The 23,127-nt window shown below is 41.2% G+C and overlaps 1 protein-coding gene across 2 annotated transcripts; it reads left to right on the plus strand.

Moving 5' to 3' along the window:
• Positions 1-32: 32 nt before the first annotated feature.
• Positions 33-22,972, plus strand: Slc19a3 (solute carrier family 19 member 3). Of its 2 annotated transcripts, XM_034521779.2 has the most exons (6): positions 33-144; positions 11,453-11,607; positions 14,463-15,270; positions 17,798-17,990; positions 20,611-20,752; positions 21,465-22,972. In XM_034521779.2, the coding sequence occupies exons 2-6, from the start codon at positions 11,455-11,457 to the stop codon at positions 21,633-21,635; spliced, it is 1,467 nt and encodes a 488-aa protein (XP_034377670.1). In that variant the 5' UTR covers positions 33-144; positions 11,453-11,454; the 3' UTR covers positions 21,636-22,972. The 2 variants fall into 2 exon arrangements, with proteins under 2 accessions (XP_034377670.1, XP_076771028.1); XM_076914913.1 differs by lacking the exon at positions 11,453-11,607 and having other exon boundaries at positions 67-144; positions 21,465-22,908.
• Positions 22,973-23,127: the final 155 nt, after the last annotated feature.

Here is a 23,127-nt window from a genome sequence, read left to right on the forward strand (position 1 = left end):
AAGACCTGGGGGCTTCATTAGCATATGCAAAGTTGGGCGAGGCCTTTAGTTCAGAGGGAGTGACCCGGTGACCAAGTCCATCTTTACTTGAGATCGCGGACCCACATAGCTGAAAGGGCAAGTGAGCAGCACCCGCTTCCATAGGTAAGACCTCCCACGGAGTGTAGTTAATTAAACAAAGTCCAGGAACCCTGGGCCGCCCGCTTTTCCTCTCCTCGTTCTAATTTGGAGGCGGGGTGGGGGTGGGAGACAGCAGAGGAGCCTGCGCAGCCGCAGTACGCATGCGCCAGCCTGTAGCCAGGCTGACTTCAGTTTCTGGGACCTTCTGTCTGCTGCTTTCCTGGCCTGCTGAAACCTACCCAACGTGGTCTAGCCCGGATTCCTATACAACCCTCCCAGGGAGCAGATTAAGTAAAAAACACCATTCTGTTCGCGTGCCAGCAGCTGCTATGGTCACACCCGGCTTCCCAGGTTTTGCCTAAAAAGCAATTTTAGCAGAGAATGTCAAATCCCAAGCCAAAAATAAAATAAAATAAAATAAAAATGAAGGTACCTCCAAAAGAGGAAAGGAAAGGCGAACTTTGAAATTAAAAGTACCAAAACTGTTAAGAACTTTTTTAATGAAAACAAAAAAACCACACATCTCTCAGGTCGGTGTTCTCTCCGTCAGAAAATGTTTTCTAAAATTGGAAAGAATCCTGGTTCTACCAGGATCCATGCACACTGCTGTCTCCCAAGGCAAACGGCATTTTGCACTAAACATACATTTTAAGTAGACCTCGACGTTAACTAATTTTCCAAATATGTTTTTCTTCATGTTGCCTCGGTAGTAGCAGAAATGGACACACCGACTTTGTTCAGTCCGTTTTGCTGATGGAGCAAATTCTGTAAGACAAAATACAACTCGAGAATTCAAGAATGCCAAAGGACACCATTTGAGTAATTTAGTTTAATGCTCCAAAACGGTTCTAGAAAGGACATTTCATTGCATAAAGTAGTGTTCCCATGGGCTAGGCAAAAGAGTAGTTTTATAGAAAGAGTGAAGACTGTACAGGTCATTTCAGGGTTACTGTCTTTGTATGGCAGTGACAGAGGCAGAAGAATAGGAAATACGTGGTAAGTTAACTGTAGATGACTACCTTCCTGTAAGAAGTAACTCAGAAGGAACTTTGTGTTCAGCTAACTTAAGCTTAGCTAGTCCATAGTAACACAGGACTTTGGCATGAATGACTCTTGATTTTCAGCCAGTCTGTGGGGGCCTAGTGCTGGCACTTGTTATAGTGGCCTTCTTTAATTTGTTTTATCTAACAGGCATAAATAGTCCAAAATGAATTATTACCCTGCCCTGGACCCCCTCGCCATTAACATAAAGTTTTCTGCTGTCGATCTCTTTGAAATCTATCCTTAATCTGTAAGAACCCAGAAACACCTACAGTTCGGGTGGAATCTGTTATTTGTGCTTGCATGTTGAGAAATGGGCTCAGCTGTGGTATGCCAAGAGCTGGATGGAATACTTCCAGGGCCAGAGCATTTACCTGAGTCATCTCCTTGAGCTAATCTATACAGCACTGCTGGAGCCAGGAGACACACGAGGTTCAGATTTCAAAGTCAAGCTCTTTCCACTGACCCACACTGCCACAGCACACACAACCCCAATGGAAAAACAAAACAATACAAAACATAAAAGCCCCAGCTTGGGAGAAGTTGCAGTTAAGAAAGATTAGATGGTTTAATAACTTCTAGTTATTAAATCCTAAGTCGAGAAAAAAAAAAAAAAAAACATGTTAATACTGTTAAGTTACTAAAGAGGTTGCTAGTAAAAAAGAGAATCAATGGAAAGAAATTCCAGAGAATGGGTATATTAATGGGGCCAGGACATTGAACATTGAGTAATGAGATGCAAATTGGGATAATTAAAACTAATTTCTATGGGAAAAGAATATTTTCCCTTCCCTAGGTACGTATGTGCGTACCTACAGACAAGAAATTTTTTTCACGAAGCTATCGATTGGTACAATACAGAGCTATGAGATAGATGGGCCCATCTATACTTTTTCTTTTTCCTCAAACACAATTTTCCTCATCGCCATTGCGGTGCCAGGCCCTCACACTGCCACACCCGCGGCGAGGTTTGATTGGTTGGCTTTCTAGCTTGTTAGTCACACATCTTCCTGCAGTTGGGCCAAACCGTGGACATGGGGCGAATAAACATGATGGGGGGAAAACCAGAGCCAATAAAAAAGCAATAACGTACATGATAAAAACAGAACCCGAAGTGTGCGTGTGCTTTCAGTATCACGTGTTATTCGACAGTGGTTTTGAACCAAAGTAGAACCATTTTTTTAATTGAGCTTTTTAATTTTATATTGTTTTAAATTTATTTTTATTAATTTATTTTTACTTATTATTTTTATTTTTATTGTTTATTGAGTATCTGGGTTCAGTTCATACTTTTTGAATCTGTTTGGAATGCTTCCCATCAGCGAAAACTGAGAGTTGTCGTGAAGGTTTACCAGTGACTTTGAGGCTCCTTCCTACAGTTTTCTCCGTGCTTAAGTGACAGTACAGTGTTCTTTAGAAAATAGGTTATTTCAATTCTACCATTCAGAACAAAGTGAACATTGTTTTGAACTTGTAGACCTTTCTAACCATTGTATTTGGGGAAGATCTGAGCCTGGATGTTTGTTTTATTTACCAGAATTCCACAGGGGGAGAGGGGTGTGGGCTCTGGAGCATTCAGCCTTCCGGGAAGGGCCAGGGTCATTACCCTGGCAGTACCACCTACCTCACAAACTGAAGGGCCAGTCAGCTGGCTGTATTCTGCAGCTCGCTCGAAGGCACAGAAGCGAGTCAAGTCAGGGACCCAGTCCCAAAGTCAGGACTCAGAAGAGAGGGGTTCTTGGTCTATCTGAATTAATCTGAAGGATACCAAGGGGGCAAACTCAGGCTTCTTCATGTGTCCTAGATTTGACTTGTGCTACTATTTCTCCTCTACATTTTCTAGGACAAATTCAAACACAAAGACAGTTTTCAGTTTTCCATTCATACAGGGGTCCTGCCTTCATGTGAATTGGAATAAGCGCAGTCGCTGTGTCTGTAAGAAAAACTGAGGGCCACTGTAAAAATGCTTTGTGAAGGAGCGAGGGGAGGCTGCCTTTCATCATGCTGAGGTCCAACTTACTTTCAACACAGAGAACAGATTTAGGTTTGTTTGTAATTATACCCCTCCTTGTAATTAACTCTTTGAGGTACAAGATATTTAACACTATCCCAGAAACTGCCCACATACACAGCTGGCCCCCCTTCCCAGCTCCCAACCTCAGAGTTCTAGTTTCAGTCAACAAGAAGTATTGTAGTTTTGCTTTGGGACAAGGTGTGAATGAAACTGCTCAGCCTGTCCTTTTAGTGTCTGGATTCCTTTTATGAACCATGGTCTTTGAGGTTAATTTACTTGTTCCTTAGATCAGTGAATCTTTGTTTGGGGATGGCCTCCCTATGCTAACCTACACTTTATGCGTCTGTTGTACATAAATTTGGATTAAAAACTTATAGCAATGACCACACCCGAGCTATAGAGAGAGCCTTCTTTTTACCACATAAACCTCCACGTTCTCCATTGCTCCCGTTCCCTCCCCTCACCCCAACTCCAGGCAGCTGCCAATTTATTCCTCCTTAGATCGGTCTTGCTTGCCTTATTCCTCCTTAGATCAGTCTTGCTTGCCTAAGACTCCGTGTGTGTGGTGGTGGGAGCCCCATGAATAGTAAATCATGATTTACTATTCACTCTAGTCGGTCCCTAGTGCGGTCCTTCTAACTGCCCGTTGCTATTGGTTGATGAAATTTTCTGTGCTGCATATAAATTTCCCCATTTAGTGGGCACTTCAGCTGCTTCGTGTTTCTCACCACATCATGAGAGCATGCACTTTCTCGGGCAGCTTGCCAAACGATGTTCCAAGAAGCTGGTACTGTTATGTCTTTGGGAAAAGCAACGCATACAGGTTCACGAACTTGAAATCCTTCCCAGCATTCAGTATGCTTGCTCATCGGGTTTCACTCAGCCATCCCAGGACTCATCAGTATGATTTCTGAGAGCTTCAGAGGAGTATCTCTCTCTACTTCCAGGCAGTCACATTTTTAAAGTGCTCAGATCTCCTCATCATCGTTTTGGTTTTCAAGATGGGGTTTCTTATGTGTAGCCTTGGCTATTCTGGTACTAGCTCTGTAGACTGGGCTGGTCTTGAACTCACATTGATACAACTGCCTCTGCCTCCTGAGTGCTGGGATTAAAGGCCTGTGCCACCACGGCTCAGCTACCTGCTCATCTTTTATCGCTGAGTTGTCAGATTTATTACACATTTTGAATGTCATTCCTTTGACAAACACTGGTATTATGGCTGTTTTCTCTTGGATCTGAAGCTTCCCTTCCCAGTTTTTGAAGTTTCTCTGGATGAGCAAATATGTCTGGGTTTTTGCTTTTACAAAATTCTATTCCTCTCCTTTCTTGGTTAGTCCTTTTATCTTTTTTTTCCTTACTTTTCTGTCTTTCTTTTTCCTTTTTCCATTTTTTTGAAATATTTACAAGTTCCTTGGTCTCTAGGATCTGTTTTCTTCTGGTTTGTTTGTGATGGTATTACACTTTACATATCAGGTTGGTTTTTACATGCAGGGAGGTAATGATAGTGAATGGTGTTTTTAAATTTGACTAGTCACAGCCAAAATACAGTAGCTAAGGTAGAAATGGGTGGGTTCATGCTCCAATCCTGATTTTGCATCACATGAATCAAGGTTGGCAGTAGCTTAGCAACCTTTGTCTATGCCGCCCGCCCCCAACAGGTTTGCCTTTGATTAATGTGGCAGTTCTTTGCTTGCTTGCTTGCTTTCTATCTTTCTTTCTATTTTATTTATTTATTTATTTGTTTGTTTGTTTGTTTGTTTATTCTTTTCTCTCTTTTTTGACTGATTTAGTCAAAGTTAAAGTCTCCCTGGCTTTGTCATTTTTTTTTTTTTTTTTTTTTTTTTTTTTTTTTTTTTTTTTTTGAGACAGGGTTTCTCTGTGTAGTCCTGGCTATCCTGGAACTCACTCTGTAGACCAGGCTGTCCTGGAACTCAGAAATCCGCCTGCCTCTGCCTCCCAAGTGCTGGGATTAAAGGCGTGTGCCACCACCGCCCGGCTCTCCCTGGCTTTGTAATAAGCAGAGAGAAAGACATACTTAGCTTTTATGATCTGATATCAGTTCAAACTAAATATTTCAATTTTTGCTAATCAGACTTCTAGCTTGTATCTGTCCAGTGGGGGGATTGACTGGTAATATTGAAAGCCTAGAAGATGGGGTTCTTAGAAAACATAGCTAGTACAACAGGAAATATACATTACAGCACCATAGTGCCCACTTCTGGTCATTCTTGGAAATGACAGAGATAGGAGTGTTTGGGTGTGGGTGGGTGTGTAGGGGTGGGGGTGGGTGGGTGTGTGAGTGTGTGTAGCATCTGGGTGTTCATTTTTATTTTTGTTTTGTTTTGTTTTGATGAAAGAGCAACTGTGGAATCAGGAAGCAACTTCTAGCTTTCTCTTGAAACCAGCCCACCTTTTCATGGGATCCTGGCAAGGAAACTGGGGGTTTGGGGGTGGGGGTGGGGGGAAGGGTGCTTCATGTTTCTAAAGGAAAGAATCTTACTTTCTGCAATGTCATGGAATTGAGATGTCAACCGAGCTCATCTTGAAGTCAACATGAAATTGGAGAACTTCAAATATTATTTCCCGCTTTATAGGAAAAGGGCATTTTAAAGCAGCGGTTGAAAGGAGAAAAAAATTGATGACGGAGTTAATGATCTTTACAAACACAGCATCCAACTCTGATACCATGTAAGAGGCAGCATAAAAACATATTTTCTCTGACTACTGAAACGAAAAGCTTCTAATGAGAAGCTATCCGCCCAAATGTGATCATTGTCAAAACACAAGTAACTCTTACCTCTTATAAGAGATAAAGCTATGGGTTCATTTGGGTTTTGTTTTGTTTATGTGTGGCTGGACTCTTTCAAGGTCACACATGCTGCCTTGTTATATGAGCCAACAGTACAAGGGCGGACATGGCGGTTCACTGTGTTCCAGTCAGAGGCCGGTGCTCTTTGTCATCAGGGTTGGTGGAACAGGTGAGACTGGCTGGCATCCCAAGTGAACGGGAGTGGAGCCGAGGCTGGGACTTACTATTTATTACTGCTTATCTTCCTGTCCCATTCACCTCCTCCTCCTGTGCTGTGAGCCACATCTCTCCTGTATTGTCCTTCACATCCTTCCCGGGCTACCCAGGTATGCTCTGTTACAGCTTTAGCTGCCCTGGGGCTGAGCTAGAAAGAATAGCTGATGAAAGTCATCTTGTGTGTTGCAATCCCCGAGTCTTCACTGATGGGATGTTTGCTCCCTGTTTTAAATCTGAGAACCTTGGTTTTGCTTGGGCAGTGTTTTCTTCTTTCTTTGGGTTTTCTTCCTTCTTTCCTTCTTTCCTTCCTTTTTTCCTTCCTTCCTTCCTTTCTTCCTTCCTTCCTTCCTTCCTTCCTTCCTTCCTTCCTTCCTTCCTTCCTTCCCCCCTCCTCCTCTACCTGCTCCTCACATACTCCCCACCTCCTCCTCGCTGCCTCCTCCTCCCTGCCTCCTCCTCCCTGCCTCCTCCTCCCTGCCTCCTCCTCCCGCTTTCTTGTTTTTAACAACAGCCCACATAGTATTCTTTTACCTTAAAAAAAAAAAAAAAGGGTTGCGAGGTTTATGATTAGTGGATGAGGACAGCCTGCTGTGGAGCAACTCTTTAAAGGATTAGCGTGTTTGGAAAGCACAGGAATTGAAGGGGAAAGCAAGATTGTTTTCAGAAGTATCACTTCATAATACCAAACCAGTTCATGTCTTCAAGTCACATGAGTAAAGCAAACAGGACTTCAAATGGTACTTCAAGGATGGGATGATAGGGTGGTCAGAAGAGGATGATAAAGGGAAATATGAAAGAATACTGTAGTTCTGCATTATTCTGTGTGCATGCACACGTGTGTTTTCATGTCCTACACTTACACACCCCACAGCCTATGTATAGACATCAGAGGATAATTTTGTGGAGTTGGTTTTCTCCTTCCATCTCTATGTAGGTTCTAGGAATCAAACTCAGGATGCCAGAATTGCATGGCAAGTGCCTTTATGCCATGAGCCATCTCACAGGCCACCAGATCTTAAAAAGTATCTGTAGAAAGGGTGTGTCCCTCCAGAAGCACACAGATGTTCTAGTGTTTGCCCCACTGTGCTTTTGAGGGATACGTGTATATTTACACCTCTTTCCTCTTTCAACTGCTGAGTCTGACTGTCTCTTGTTACTCATGTTTGTCATTATTGGCATATTTGTCTGTTATTAAAATAAGCAGAGGTTACAGGGTGGGGGGACCCCTCTTCATTCACTCAGCCTCAAACTCTATTTTTAATAGTTTTGCATCTTCTTAAAAAACCCTACTCATGAGCATTAAATTCTTCTTGATACGACATTCAGAAAAACAGTATTCTAAAATAAACTGAAGTTTTGAAAATATATCTGTGCTTTTTTAACACAAGGGTGAGGAGAGGCTAGTGAAGCTGGAATTGAAAGAACCAAGTCCAGGTCCGAGGTCCAGCCTTCTGGTTCCCTTCTATTAAAAGGCGACAAAAGACCGGGGTAGAGTGCTTGTCTGCACTCTGAGTTTACACCCCCGCACTGCACAAAGCCAAACAGGATAGTACTCTCAGGGTGTAGGCAGGAGGGTCAGAAGTTCAAGGCTATCTTTAACTGGATATGCAGTAGAGTTGAGACCAGCCTGGGCTACAGGAGACTCAAAAACTAAACCCAGTAAAACACTGAGTTAAATGAGACCAAAATTACCTTTCCCTCCACAAAATTAATCTTCCCAATGTAAAAAATCATTGCAAAGAGATCTGGCCTTTCACTGATACAACTAGAAAATGGGGCGTACCCAGGAAAACGAGATGGTACTTGTGTGTGTTCTTATGCCCTGTATCTCTTACCCTGACATCTTCCCTTTCCACCCCAGTTGTCCACATAGACTATAGTTGCTGTGTTGTTACATCCATTCCCTATCATCCTTGAGAGCTTACTGACTATCAGGTACTTTCTAACCACGTAGGACAGAGCAACAAGCCACACGACATGCCCTAACTTTGTGAGTCTTACACTCTAGGGGCATATTTTCTGCTGCCTTTCCAGATAACTGTAGTTGGACCATAAGGAGCCAAGAGATAAAGACTCCACGATCATTTTAGCAGCCTAGGAACCAAAGACATAGTCCCAAGTCTCTGAGATACATGGAGAAGAGTCAATAGCCAACTTCATGGTCAGTAGAGATTGTATGTCCTGCACATAGCCAGCAAATGCCACACTATTACAACCAGACTTCAATAGATGGTCTAGCCTTAGTAATTGGCAACTTGAAATAACTATTCCAATGAGACCATTAATAAGGTAAGAGGGGCGTTCCCAACAGACTTGACAGAATGTCAGGAAGTGGAGAAAAGAAAGCTCATGTTTTCTGGGCTGAGGGCGTAAACTGAAAGTGGTTAACTCAAGTTTACCCTTGACAGAATTTCTATAGTGTCAGCATTGTTCACTGTTGGACCCATTTTCCAAAATGCAATTATCATGCTTTCTAAGCTGGGAAGTCCAGGGTGTTGTAGACACAAATGGAAATGATATTGACTTTACTCAAGTTAATAGAAAAGTTATATAGCAGTTTAGAGCACTTTGTAGAAGGTCCGGTGAGGACAAGATTTGATGTGACTGAGTAGGCACCGATACCTCCACAGCTGAGATTCCACTCAGGTGGCCCACCTGTCTGGGATGAATGCCCCTTGAACTGTTTGGAATTTGAAAGTTTTACATATTAAGCCACAGTGTCTGCCATGGATTTGTGTTTGAAAACGTTTCTCATGATAAAACAAGGTTGTAATTCTATTGTACAAATGCTTTATTTTCTCCCTGTGGAAAGGCTGTCAGTAGATTAATAAAACAGTATAGGGGAAAGCATGACACACTGAAGCAGAGTGTAGATAAAAGGAGATATAGACAGACAGACAGACAGATAGACAGACAGACAGACAGATAATTAATAGAGTGAATTAAAGGGTCCTGATGGAAGTTAGGAGACCATGATTCCCATCTCGACCACACAATTTCAATCTACTAGTTAGATTTTTTTCATGTAGTCACCTTGGAATTACAATTACTATGATGCTTTAATGAGAAGGGCATTTGATGAGAAGACACAGGGGGAAAAAAGCATCATACTTGTAATGGCTATTCCTGGTTGTCAACTTGACTGTATCTGGAATGAACTACAATCCAGAATTGGAGGGCTCACCTGTGATCCAGATCTTGAGGCTGGAAGACACAAGTTTCTGACCTAGATCTTGGCATAGAGATCTTGAGGCACAGTGACCGTGAAAAGCTTAGGCCCAGACAATGTAGTCTATGCCTTTAATCTCAGGAGACTGAGGCAAGGAGATCTCTGAGTTCAGGTTCAGCCTGAGACAGGCTAGTCCCAGATCCAGGCATGGTGGTACACACCTTCTGCTGTAGGCCTACATAAGGACATTGGGAAATGGAAGATTCACTCTTTCTTCGATTGCTTGTGCTTACTAGCCAACACATCTGTTGGGCCAGCTGAAACAACTAGCATCCTGAGACTGAACAACTACTAGATTCTTGGACTTCTCACCCACACCTGCCCATTGTTGGGTGAATCGGACTACAGACTCTAAGTCTCACAATAACCTACCTCAATATAGAGAGACATTCCACAAGTTCTGTGACTCTAGAGAGCCCTGACTAATACAATACCCATAGCCAGTTACCTTCCTATAGATCATCTCAGAGAGTAACCAAAATCAAGACCACCAAAGAATGTCTCTTAACAGCAAGGTTTGATCTCAGATGTGAAGGGATGGTAAACTTGTTGGCACTCACTGCCACCCATGAAGGTGGCAGGGGCAGAGGAAAATGATACAAGACTGATTGTGTTTGCTGTTTGCTTTCTGGGCAGGGACTAAGCTCTTCTTGTGCTTTGTGTCTGAAGTTTGAACTTCAAGGAGTATCAACATTAGGAAAAAAAAGTGTGAAGAATGAATGCCCTTCCCCTGTGAATAATCTGCAGCTACAAATTTAGGGAAGAGCAGACACACTATGGGGAGTGGACTGGTAGTCTTAGAAGCCACACCTCCCATTCGCAAATATAACTGGCACCAGTGGAAAACAGGACAGGGGTGGGGTGGGGATATGGAAGAAAGAAAGTTAGATCTTTATCCAATTAATTTCCTTAAATATTCTATTTTATTTATTATTAGCATGGTGTGTGGAGGAGATAGCCACATACGTGCTATGGTGTACTTGTAGAGTCTTTAGGTCAGAGGCCAACTCTCAGGAGACAGTTCTGGACTTCCACCTTGCTAGGGTTGGGCCACTCTTATTTTTCCTGTGCTGTGTGTACTACAGGCTTGCTGGCCTGTGAGCTTCTGGGAAGTTCTCCTATATCTGCTTGCTATTTCAGAGTAAGAGTTCTGGGTGTTACAGCTGTTTGCCACCAGTGCAGTTTGGTGGCTCACACCTTTAATCCCAGAGTTTGGGAGGCAGAGGTTGGTGGATCTCTGAGTTCAAGGCCAGCCTAGTCTACAGAGTGAGTTACAAGTCTGGCAGAGGCTGCAGAGAGAAATCCTGTTTTAAAAAAAACAAAAAACAAAAACAAACAAACAACAACAAGAACAGCCAGGAGACAGGGGGTGCTGTGGGGGACTAAGCAGATCAGACTCAGACCATCAGGACTGCTTGGCTGAACCATCCAAAAATGGTTCCCAGTTGATTTTTCTAACTGAAGAATTCTTAATTCTTAAAAGATGGAAAAAACCTAACAGATATTTCTGTTGTTTATTATACAACCAGTAAGACTCCAGACAAGGGGCAGCCTGGGTAGAAAGATAAATTTATAATAAACAACTGTCAGTCTCTGTGTTAAAAATTCTGGAATCCATGCAAAGTGGAGCAGGCAGATCCAGAAGGCTTGCCTAATCCAGTCTGTTCATCTGGAAGCTCTTTTGCTACTGCAACTTGACACAGACTCATTAGCTGGTCTCTTAGGATCAAGCATGTGGTACCCCACTAATCATGGTTTACTAGCAGTTGCCCATAACTATGTTTGAGAAAACACTAAGGAAATCCAATTTCCTCCAGCAATAACAAAAAGGGGGCTCTGAGAACAGAGGGTTCACCCTGGAAATGCATGTAAGTAATTCACCGCTCATTTTTCCAGCTCCACAGCACATAGATGGAAAAAACATCACATTTTCATAAAATGTATAGAAATAACCAGCTTTTGATGCAAGGTGTCAGAGAAGGATGAGCTTGGGATAACTTTCACTTTGTTTCCATTTGACCAGCCATGGACTCCAGCTGCAGAACACCACCAAGCAACTCTTGGGTTTATCCCACTGTGATACTCTGCTTCTTTGGGTTTTTCTCCATGTTCAGGCCTTCAGAGTCATTCTTAATCCCATTTTTGTCTGAACCCAGTAAGAATCTCACCAGCACAGAGGTAAGCTAATGGGTACATATTTTAATAGGGGTTAATTTCACAGGACTTGAACAAGACGGTAGGGTCAAATAATAGTAGGGGGAAAAAAAACTTTGAATTCCAGTGAGCCCCCATTTTCACAGAATTGATTACACAATAGAACTGCATCCTTCCTCATGACAATTACAAAAAATATTAAGCCAAACATTTATTTAACATCTACAAAGAATATTTTAAATTTTAGAGTTTTGATGTTAGTCTAGATATAGGTATAGATAGAGATAGAGATAGAGACAGAGACAGAGACAGAGACAGAGACAGAGACAGAGATAGAGCTTTTCTGGTCTCCATTGTTTCTATCACATTTGCCCAAAAATGAAGTTGTTCTCTGCCATGGGATTGCCTTTTTGGAAACCAGTAGGTTGCCGTGGTACAAGCAGGATAATAAGAAAGTGTAATACAATTACATGTCATGTTTAGTGAGTAATGGACTGTATGTTAGTTGACTATAGTTAAGGCCATGACATTTCAGAGAATTCCTGTCCTTCAGTGCCACTGTGGCCACCACAAACTCACACCTCAACACTTATTTACGCATTTATGTGACATCAGTGTAAATAAACCTACTGCTACCCATAAAAATATAACATATAGAGACTCTGGGTTTGATTCCCAGCCACCTACATGACAGCTCACAACTGTAACTCCAGTTCCAGAGGATCTGGCACCCTCACACAGACATAAATGCAGGCAAAAGACCAATGCATGTAAAAATAAATAAATTTTAAAATTATATATATAGATATAGATATAGATATATAAGCATACACATTTATATAGTATGCAGTGTAAAACTCAATAATGATAATAAATGCCTCTTACTGTCTGCTCATTTACTGCTCCTTTTATCATTGTCTTAAGGCATCGTTTTATTTTTACTTAAGTACCATACAACAACAGCATCAGCTCATATATCTTATGGTTACTATGGTTACTGTATCTTTCAATTGCATCATATTCTCTTGTGTTTAAGTTAACCTCATGTTTTACTAACAGTATTATCGTGCTTCTATTCACCACATAGCTGAGCTGTATAAGCTGTATACAGTTCCTGGGTGCACACTCTGTGAAGTTTGCACAACAAATAAAATTAGCCAAGCATATCAACAACACATGGTTATATATTTTTGTGACTCTTACTATTTTGAAAAACTATTAGCAGCAGATGTGATATAAACAGATTTACTTCCTGATTTGCTTCTCTCCTGGAAGGCCGAATTCTCTTACTTAAAAAGATACATTCTTACTGGGCATGGCAGCCCATGCCTTTAATCCCAGCACTCAGGAGGCAGAGACAGAGGCGGATGGATTTCTGTGACACTGAGGCCAATCTGGTATACATAGCCTGTTCCAGTTTTATCAGGAATGCATCCCTCCCTTCCTGTCTTTCCTTCTATCTAAAAAGACACAAGAAGAAAATGCACTAGCCCCACTAAAAGATCACCCTGAGCTGGTTTACTATCTCCAACCACAACAATGAAAATGTCATATGGAAGGTAGCATCATCTTGAAAGCTAAGTGGTACTGGATTATCAATAGGAAATTGGTAAAGACAGAATCCAAGCAAAGCCCAATGGCTTCAGAGTCTCTTGAACTGAAGCATGTCACATTTAAGACAAAGGTCAGAGATGAGGCAGAATCAGCTCAGCATGCCCACCAGGTTTGTGCCTGCATACACTATAGACAAGTGAGTAAATCCTCCTTCAGAACCACAGGTTAGTTTTGGGTCCTCATGTGACCTTTGTGGGGCTACATGTCAATGAGGGAGAGTTCAGTAACCCAAGAGACTGAATCTTACCCATCACACTTAAGGATCACTCACAATCTTTTGAATCCTTTCTACCTATGAAACTTGAGTGTCCATGTGTTTGCCATGCAATAGTGATGTGACCCACAGTTGAACTCAACCTAGTAGTGACATCAAAAGCCATGGATAGGGTGAGAGGAGCTTGCAAGCCCAGCAAATGTAAACAGGAAGAAAATGGAGTACGTTACCAACTATTCGCTCTTTTTCCCAGTGTGTGTGTGTGTGTGTGTGTGTGTGTGTGTGTGTGTGTGTGTGTGTCTACACAGATTTCAAACAGGTTGGAGGCAGTGGTGGAACAAGTAAATAGAGGTGTTCTATTTTTTAACATTGAGAACCCTATACCTGATCCTGCTAATCTTTGTATAAGCATAGTTTGGGATTTTTTTTCAATGTATTCATTTATTAATTCATGTGTATTGGTATTTTGCCCGCATGTATATCTGTATGATAGTATTAGATCCCCTAGAATTGGAGTTACAGAGAGTTGTGATCTGCCATGTGGGTATTGGGAATTGAACCTGAGTTCTCTGGAGGAACAGCCAGTGCTCTTAACTAGCTCTCCAGCTTGCTAAATTGGGATTTTTTAAGAACTTGGAGATCTCAGAAGTTCAGGGCATTTAAGTTTAAACTTAACTTGAAATTTTTTTTAACTAATTTATTCAACCATTACATGTTACTTGAATTTATTATATAGTCCAGAGGACATATGATCTCTTTAGAACTCTTCTACTGGGATACACCTAAGTATGTAAGTTGCTTAGGAGTTTTGGTTTCTTTGGTTCTTTCTTTTCTTTCCCTCCCCAACAACTCCATGGTAGATTTATTTTTGTTGTTTCTATTTCACAAAGACACTAGTTTTTCTTAGTAATTTACCTGTAGATCAGTTTTCTATTTTTCCCCATTCCCCATGAAGAATGTCTGATTAGATGTGACTTTGAGGTACAAAGTTACCATGTGTCCTTTTGAAATGTGCTGTGCTTCTGATCACACCTACTTATCAAATCCACAGATGACAAATGAGATCCTTCCTGTTTGGACGTACTCTTACCTGGCAACGCTGCCGCCTGTGTTTGTCCTCACCGACTACCTGCGATACAAACCCGTCATCATGTTACACGTTGTGGCCTTCGCCGTCAGCTACCTGTTTCTCTTGTTTGGCCAAGGTGTGATGCTCATGCAGACAGCCGAGTTCTTTTTTGGGATTGTGTCAGCCACAGAGATAGCCTACTTTGCCTATATATACAGCATGGTCAGCCCAGAGCACTATCAGAAAGTAAGCAGCTACTGTCGGAGTATCACACTGGTGGCCTACACAGCAGGCTCGGTGCTAGCCCAGCTCCTGGTGTCCCTGATAAACCTACCATACTCTACCCTTTTTTTCATATCCTTGGCCTGTGTCTCTGTGGCTTTCTTTTTCTCACTTTTTCTACCAATGCCTAAGAAAAGCATGTTTTTCCATACAAAGTCTGACAGAGAGGCTTGTCCAAAACCACGGGAACCATGTACTGTCCTCCAGGAAAACCAGAACAACAGAAGTCACCCAGAACTGTTTGCCAAGCCAGAGAATCTAGGGGACAGAGAGATGAGCAACCTGGAGCCAGAAAATTCAGCTTTGAGACACTTTGTGTATTGGTTTCGGGATCTGAAGGAGTGCTACTCCTCAAAGCACCTTGTTTACTGGTCCCTGTGGTGGGCTTTTGCCACAGCAGGTTATAACCAAATCTTGAACTATGTTCAAGTCCTATGGGAACACAAGGCACCCTCCCAAGATTCCTCTATCTATAATGGAGCAGTAGAGGCCATAGCAACATTCGGAGGTAAGTGGACATCTCTCTCCTCCTCTGCTGCTTCCCTCTGCAGTTCATTGCTCCAGATGCTAAACTTCTCCACAGCAGTTGATTAACTATAACCAGAAAGTAAAGTGATTTGGTTTTTGGTTGAGGGAGGGGGTATACATACACATGTGTACATGGCTCTGTTTGCACAGAGGCCAGAGGAGGGTATCCGGTGTCCCCTAAAATGGAGTTTCTCACTGAGACCAGAGCTAGGCTAGTAGCCAGCAAGCCCCAGTGATCCTCTTGTCCCCACTCCCTACAGCAGTGGGCTTACAGGTGTGCACAAGCACACCCAACCTCTTACAGGTTCTCTGGGGATTTGAACTCAGGTCATCAAGCTTTCATGACAAGACCTCTTACCCACTGAGCCATCTTCCCACTCAAGAATAGAAGGCACTGAAATACAATATTTTCCATACTATATGTGACAGTTACAAATAACTCAAGAATAAAGCTTAGAACCAGTAGTATATTTCTAGTAGAATCCACAGATTCCATTTCGTTAAAATAGGTGTTGATAATGTGCCCTGTTCCTCCAGTATTACGTTCACATGTTTTAAAGTTTGATCATTTGTTTTTATCATTAGTTTAAAGATGAGTAAGATCAATATACCTTCTATTTTTTATCTTTTTTTATGTGTGTATTTGTGTATACATGCAAGTCTGCACACGCAGGTACATGTGAAGGCCAAATGACAGCTTTAAGTATCACCCTTTGGGTTCATCCTTTTTTTTTTTTTTTTCTTTATTTTCTTTTTTTTAAGCAAGGTTTCTCATTGGCCTGTAACTCACCCAATAGACCAAATTGTCAGTTTGGCCAGTTTCTTCTAGAGATCTACTTGTCCCATCACTGTGAATACAATATACTACCCAGCTTCTTATGTGGGTTCTGGGACTTAAACTCAGGCATGGACTCCACTCACTAAGCTAACCCAGCCCTTTATTGTTTTTGTTTTTGTTTTAGACGGGGTTTCACAACACAACTTTGGCTATCCTGGCTGTAGACCAGGCTGGGCTTGAACTCTGAGATCCCCCTGCCTCTGCCTCCCAAGTGCTGGTATGAAAAGCAGGTGCCAACATTTCTGGGTTGTTTTACTCTTTTTAAGCTTGTGTACAAGTGTGCTGGGCACATTTCCCCCCGGGCCTCTCTCTGTGCCCTTGCCTTCCATTCCCTTCCTAGTTGTTTGATGTTTTGTTTAGTGTTTTGGATTCAGTGTATTGCAGATACAGATCCCCTCTCTGCCCCTGAAGAGCAAAGCCTTTCCTCCCTCCCGTTCTGTAGACATCCCCTGCACCCGACTGCTTCTCTTCTCCCTGCAGATGCCTTGAATTTCCCACAATCTCATTGGTTGACTCTCGCCATTATTTCCTGAGCTACCAGAGTCAAGACTGTTTCTGACATTAAAAAAAAAAAAAAAAAAAAAAAAAGAGAGAAAGTGCAGAATTTTTATTATTAACTCTAGAAAATACATGAAGGTTTGCAGACTCTTACCCAGAGAGTCTTCCTAGGGACCTTCCTACCTCAAGGCTGCACACCAACCGTTTTCACATTTCAAAAATCACGTAATTTCCATGATGTTACTCTCAGGATTCTAATATCAAAAAGAAATTTGCCTTTGAAGCACACTGGGCAGTAAATATTTATGTAGTTGTAAATGGAAATGTTACATGAGCCTTTGAAGATGTGTTTTAGGAAGTGAGGTACTTTTCCACACCTTCCTTTACAGAAAGCTTCAGAAATGCACGTAGCCTCTGTGTCGTTGTTGTGTCCCTCTTGGAAGGCTTCCACTAACTCCTGAAAGCCAAGGCTGAGGAAGAATTGGATCGCTGAAATTATTGCTCTTATGGCTGAAATTCTTGGGGAGAGCTATTCCTTTTTCGAGACAGTTCTGTCACAGATCACCCACCAAAAAATAACCTGCCAATTGTCAATAATTTGAGTCCTTTGTTCAGTTGCTAACTGGTAACCTTTTCAAACTGTATATATCAGTACAGGTCCTTTTTTCCCCTAAACCCTCAAGGAGATCAGTTCAGCTGTAGCAGGAGGAGGATCACTTGAGCCCAGGAGTTCAAAGGCAATGTAAGGAGATCCCCAAGATCCCCCAGGTCTAGGAAGGATGGTAAAAAGGGGAGGAAGGAAGGAAGGAAGAAAGGAAGGAAGGAAGGAAGGAAGGAAGGAAGGAAGGAAGGTAGGTATTGAGACACCCACTGCTCCAAAACATGCAATTTAAAACAACAGAGCAACTTTACTTCCAAGGCATCTACATGCTACCCTGGGTGTTATTTTAATGACTGGGACACTGTGTATGCCCCACACAACTGTATTTAGGCTCTTTCTATCCCTTCTGCCTGATGAGTCGTTAATGCTAATTAAAAGTATAACAGCAAACTGGGTTGAAAACAAATTGGAAGTGAGAAAAAGAAAAAAGTAAAAGAAAACTTGAGGCCTTTGTTCAGGTTCCTTCCTGCCCAGTCAATAGCTTGATTCTTCCCTGTTGTCTGTTTCCAGGAGCTTTGGCTTCGTTCTCAGTGGGCTATATAAAGGTCAACTGGGATCTTCTAGGAGAGTTGGGACTGGCTGTCTTCTCAGCTGTCATCGCAGGATCTCTGTTTCTCATGAATTACACACTCAGCATCTGGGTGTGCTATGCTGGCTATCTACTGGTCAAGTCTAGCTATTCGTTTCTTATAACCATCGCAGTGTAAGTATCACCTACCGTTCCTTTCTACGCTTTGTGGGTTCCAAAAGACTCTCTGGGAACTTCAGAAGGATTTTAGTCCATTTCAGGGTTAAATATTAACTACATATTGACTGGAATTCAGTGAAGCTATCGTCTGGTTTAGCTGAATAGAGTTGAGTCATCAAAGGAAGAAATCTGGGTGCCATAGGAACCAAAAGCAAGGGTCCGTGAGCTCCTTTTGATTTCTCTTTACTTCCAATAATGTTTTTCATAATAAGGTCCAGTGTTATTTAATTTCAAATGCATAGGTTTAGATTTTATCCATAGCCTCATTTAGTTGTGTGAGAAGTTCTAAGCACATACTTTTCTGGGAACAAAACATTCTCAGGAAAGTTATAAAAAGTTGGACTCAGGTGGTATGGGATGGGGAGGGAATGAAGCAAAGATTATAAGAAAATTTCAGCTTCACTTATACTTGGGACTGTGTCCTTTTGAATAATTTTTAAAATAAGGTCTCTGAAAAATCAGAGTTCCATTAATACTTATATCTGCTTTTTAAGAGGTTTTTGTTTTGATTTTTAAGAAAGAAATTATTAAAAGGCATGCAACATATATATGGGTACAATTAAAACTGGCTACAAGGAATTGTCTTTAGGAGCAGGCTGTGAGGTTCAGTTGGCAACATGCTTGGCCCACATGCATGATCCCTAGCACTACAAACACTGACATGCTAGAACATTCCTGTTATTCAGATCATGAGAGGTAGAGGAAGAAGGATCAGAAGCTCAAGGCCATTCTTGGTGAACTAGCAAGCTTGAAGCCAGCCAGGGCCACATGCATCTTGTCTCAGAGAAGGTATAGAAAAGAGTATAGTTAGTGCCCTTTGGTATTAGCCAAAAAGAGACGAGAAATGTGCATTTTAGTTTCACACTACATCTGAGGAAGACTGACAAGTTTTATCAAGTTTCTTTTTTAAGATTTTATTTCATTCTTTAATGATTTATTTATTTTATATATATGAGTACTCTGTTGCTATCTCCAGACACACCAAAAGAGAGTATTGGATCCAATTACAAATGGTTATGAGCCACCATGTGGTTGCTGGGAATTGAATTTAGGACCTCTGGAAGAGCAGGCAATGCTCTCAACCATTGAGCCATCTTTCCAACTCCTTTACCTTATGTATATAAGTGTTTCTGCCTGCATGCATGCAGGTCTACAAGTACAGTACTTGAAGAGATCAGAAGATCTCACTGGGATGCCTTGAAATGGTTGTGAGCAGCCATGTGGGAGCTGGGAATCAAACCCTGAACTTTGGGAAGAGCAGCTAGTGCTCTTAACCTGTACGTCATCTCTCTAGTCCCTCAAGTTTCATTTTTAACTTGTGAAAAACGTTTGATAAACCATTGGAATATGAGTCTGAAGGCCAAAGATCATGAGAAAATGCAGGTGTCACTAGTTAGCAAATGTTCTGGTTTCATTTCTGTTGCTGTGACAGATACTCTGGCAAAAAGCAACAGAGATTAGAAAATTATTAATTTGGTTTATAATTCCAAGTTATAGCTCAACGCCTTTTAGGGGGAGTCATATTATATCCATGGTCAAGAGCAGAGAAAACTAATGTATTCTTGCTTCTTGTCCTCAACTTTCTCCTCTGTTCAGCTCCCCTCCCTAGGGAATGTTACCACCCACATTAGTCCAAACAGGCTTCCAGATACATGTTCACAGGCTAACCTGATTTAGATAGAGCCTCTTTAAGACTCTATTCCCAGATGATCCTAAGTTGTATCAAGTGGGTGATTAAAATCAATCATCACAGAAAGCTAAAAAATTTTTACTGAAATATCTTGGTTTAATGAATCAAGTTAAATACCGAGTTTCATTGTTTGTAATGAGAATTAAAAGGCAGAACTATTATTATTCCTTTGTATTTAAAAAAAAAACAACAACATTCAGAATCCAAAGCCTTTTGTCTTCATTCTAAGAAATGTGATCAGACTTTGAAATCTTTATAGTTAAAAACTAATGATAGATTCAGTCAGTTGAACAAACAACCGTGGTCTGAATCTTCCCAAGAACAATCACCTACCATACCTTCTGACTGTAGGCCATAAACAATTAACTAAATACATTTTTAAAAGTCCTCAGATTGAATTATGTTTGTATTTTTTTATAGAAACTTCATTGAGAACATGTATGAAAGCAACTTACATTCAATATTCTCAAGTTATGAGATGTTAATGTTTATGTTTACGTTTTGGAAAGTGCTAGATTGTACAGGAGGAATTTCATCATAGTGCCTTTATTCCAGCCTTTAGAAATATTGAGCTCTTTTTCTTTGCTCTGCCTGTTTGTCTATACTGGATATAGAGCTAGATAGGACACGCTTTAACAACACTGTTTTCGACTCTTTGTTTTGTTCTGGTTTCTTGTTTGGTTTTAACGCAAGATTTCAAGCACAACCAAGGTGACCTTGAATTTGCTATGTGGCCTAGAAGGGCTGCGGATTCCTCCTGCCTCCTGAATGCTGCTATTATAGATATTACAGGAGCTCAGCACCAAGCCCAGTTTCAGTTTCTCTCCTTTAGATAAGAACTTTATGCATGCTACGGTTAAATGCTAACTCAGCGTTTAATGACAGCTTTCAGATTGCAGTTAACCTGAGCTTAGAACGTTACGCCCTGGTGTTCGGCATAGACACCTTTATTGCCTTGGTGATTCAGACCATCATGACTATGATTGTAGTAGATCAAAGAGGGCTCCAATTGCCAGTCACTACTCAGGTAAGCTGCAGTTATCTTACCTATTACTATACTATAGTACCTGTGTATAAGTAATAGGTATATATAACTCTGTATATAGGTATATACTAACTCTGTATAGGTAATAATTAACTCTGTTACCTATTAGTATGTTAACTAATATTATGCTACTATTGACATTGTAGCTAGGAATATAGAATAACTAGGTTGCCTCTAAGATGTCTTAATCTTAAAACTAGCAATGTTGAGGGCTTTTTAAAAAAATTGTTCTTCAATTATGAATTAAGTATGAATTATGAATTAAGTATGCAGCCCGTATTTATAACACCAACTAAATATATAGCAACTAGATTTCTATCTACTCGAAGAAGGTGGATAAGAGAAAAACTACGCATTCAAAAGTCATTATTAGATGCTGGTACATAACACTGAACCAGCCTTCAAGCATAGACATGTGGACAGAACCCTGAGATCTCCCGAGGTTTCTCTCTACCATTGCTGAAGTAGCTAGGATTTGAACCTAAGAATTCTGATGCAAAGCCAGACACATATCTTACCTTCTTAACCTTGGTTTATCTGAGATAGAAGAAGGTAGTCTCTAGTCAGAATGATCCTTAGTTAGTTCTGGATCTCAATTACCCCATAATCCAATAAAACAAGGAAGATTTTTATATACTACCAATGACATAAGCGCTCAGATTTTATAAGTGGCTAATAGTTTGTTTTCTTCCAGTTTTTAGTTTATGGGAGTTACTTTGCTGTCATTTCGGGGGTCTTCCTGATGAGAAGCATATATATTCTCTATTCAGCTAAGTGCCAAAAGGAAGTACAGAATCTTGCTACCACCCAGAGCCCCGATGAGCCACACCTACAAGAGCCAAGAGATGTGTTAACAAAGTTCTAACCCAATTACATGGACTCCAGTTACAAAAGGGTAGGATTTCAAGATGGGCAGCCAGAAGTGCTTTGCCACACACAGGCACCCTCTATCAGTACAGATTCCAAAACCATGACCAAATTTCAGCCTCAGGCTAACTGCCCAACTAACTGCAAGCACTCCATATATGGCCATGACAGCTGTATTAGTTACTTTCTTGATGTTATGACAAAATCTCTAACAAGAAGCAACTCAAGGGAGGAACTTAATGTCTCAGTTCACAGTTTGGAGGGATACATTCCATTACAAGAGGGAAGACATGACTGTAGGACAAAGGAGCTTACTGGACACATTGCATCTGCAATCAAGAAGTAAAGAACAATGAAACCTGGTGTTCAGATCACTCTCTCCTTTTTATTCAACATACTACCCCAGCCAAGGGGATGGTGCCACCCACATTTACTGTAAGTCTTTCCACTTCAGTGAACCTAATACAGGTAATTCCTCACAGATGTTCAAAGAGGCTTATGTCTTCTGATTCCAGATCTTGTCAAGTTGACAATATTAACTGCCAATATTAACACCTGGCAACCCTTGTTGGGGGTCCCCATGAATAGCAATAACTTGGAAATTATTGTTCTGATGAGTTCAAAGAACAAGCAAAGGGCATGGAAACAAACCATAAAAAAAACTCCCTAAAGATGATGAAATCCCCAGTGAGCACAGATACCAGCAGGACTGGCCTACAATTAGCTTATGTACTTCGTGGATCTAAAAAGGCAGCACCTGGGACAATTTTCTTCCTCTTCCACTCAGTGTATTTCTGCTGCAACCTCCAGCTCTCTGAAGGAATCACTAGGTTTGGTCCCACTGCTGAGAGTTCCTTTTCAACTCTGAAAATACCATCATTCTTCTCAAAAGTTGTTACTGGATAGTTTCACTGTTCTCATCTTTTTCTTCTTGTGCTCCCTCCTGGAACTTTGTGTTGGAAGCTTCCCTGAGGAGTCAGTCCAGAAGTCACTCCAGATGCTCCTGTGTGTCCATGGAATGCCCTCAAATCTGCTCCCAGTGGCCAGGGAAAGATGAGTCTCCTTCTTCCCACCATGACCCTAGATAAGTGTTTGATTTATGTAAAACACTTCTGAAGGAAATTCTAGAGCTTTCTGACAGTTTGTTAATATAAGAAAATGTTTGCAGAAATTAAATACTGATTGTTTAATTTATTATTATGTTTGGTCCTAAAGATCAAACCCAGGGATCATAATAGATAAGCATTTGTCACTAAGATATATCCTTGGCCCCATGCTTAATTTTTAAATGCCAGAGAACACGTTCAATAAAATATTAAAATTCTTTTTTATTGGATATTTTATTTATTTACATTTCAAATGTTGTCCCCCTTCCCAGTTACCCCTCTGCAAACCACCTATCCCATTCCCTCCCCACTACCTCTATGAGGGTACTCCCCCCTCACCCACTCACCCTCTCCCACCTCACTGCCCTAGCATCCCCCTATGCT

The sequence above is a fragment of the Arvicanthis niloticus genome, chromosome 17 (genome assembly GCF_011762505.2).
Source record: "Arvicanthis niloticus isolate mArvNil1 chromosome 17, mArvNil1.pat.X, whole genome shotgun sequence".
NCBI lineage: Eukaryota > Metazoa > Chordata > Mammalia > Rodentia > Muridae > Arvicanthis > Arvicanthis niloticus.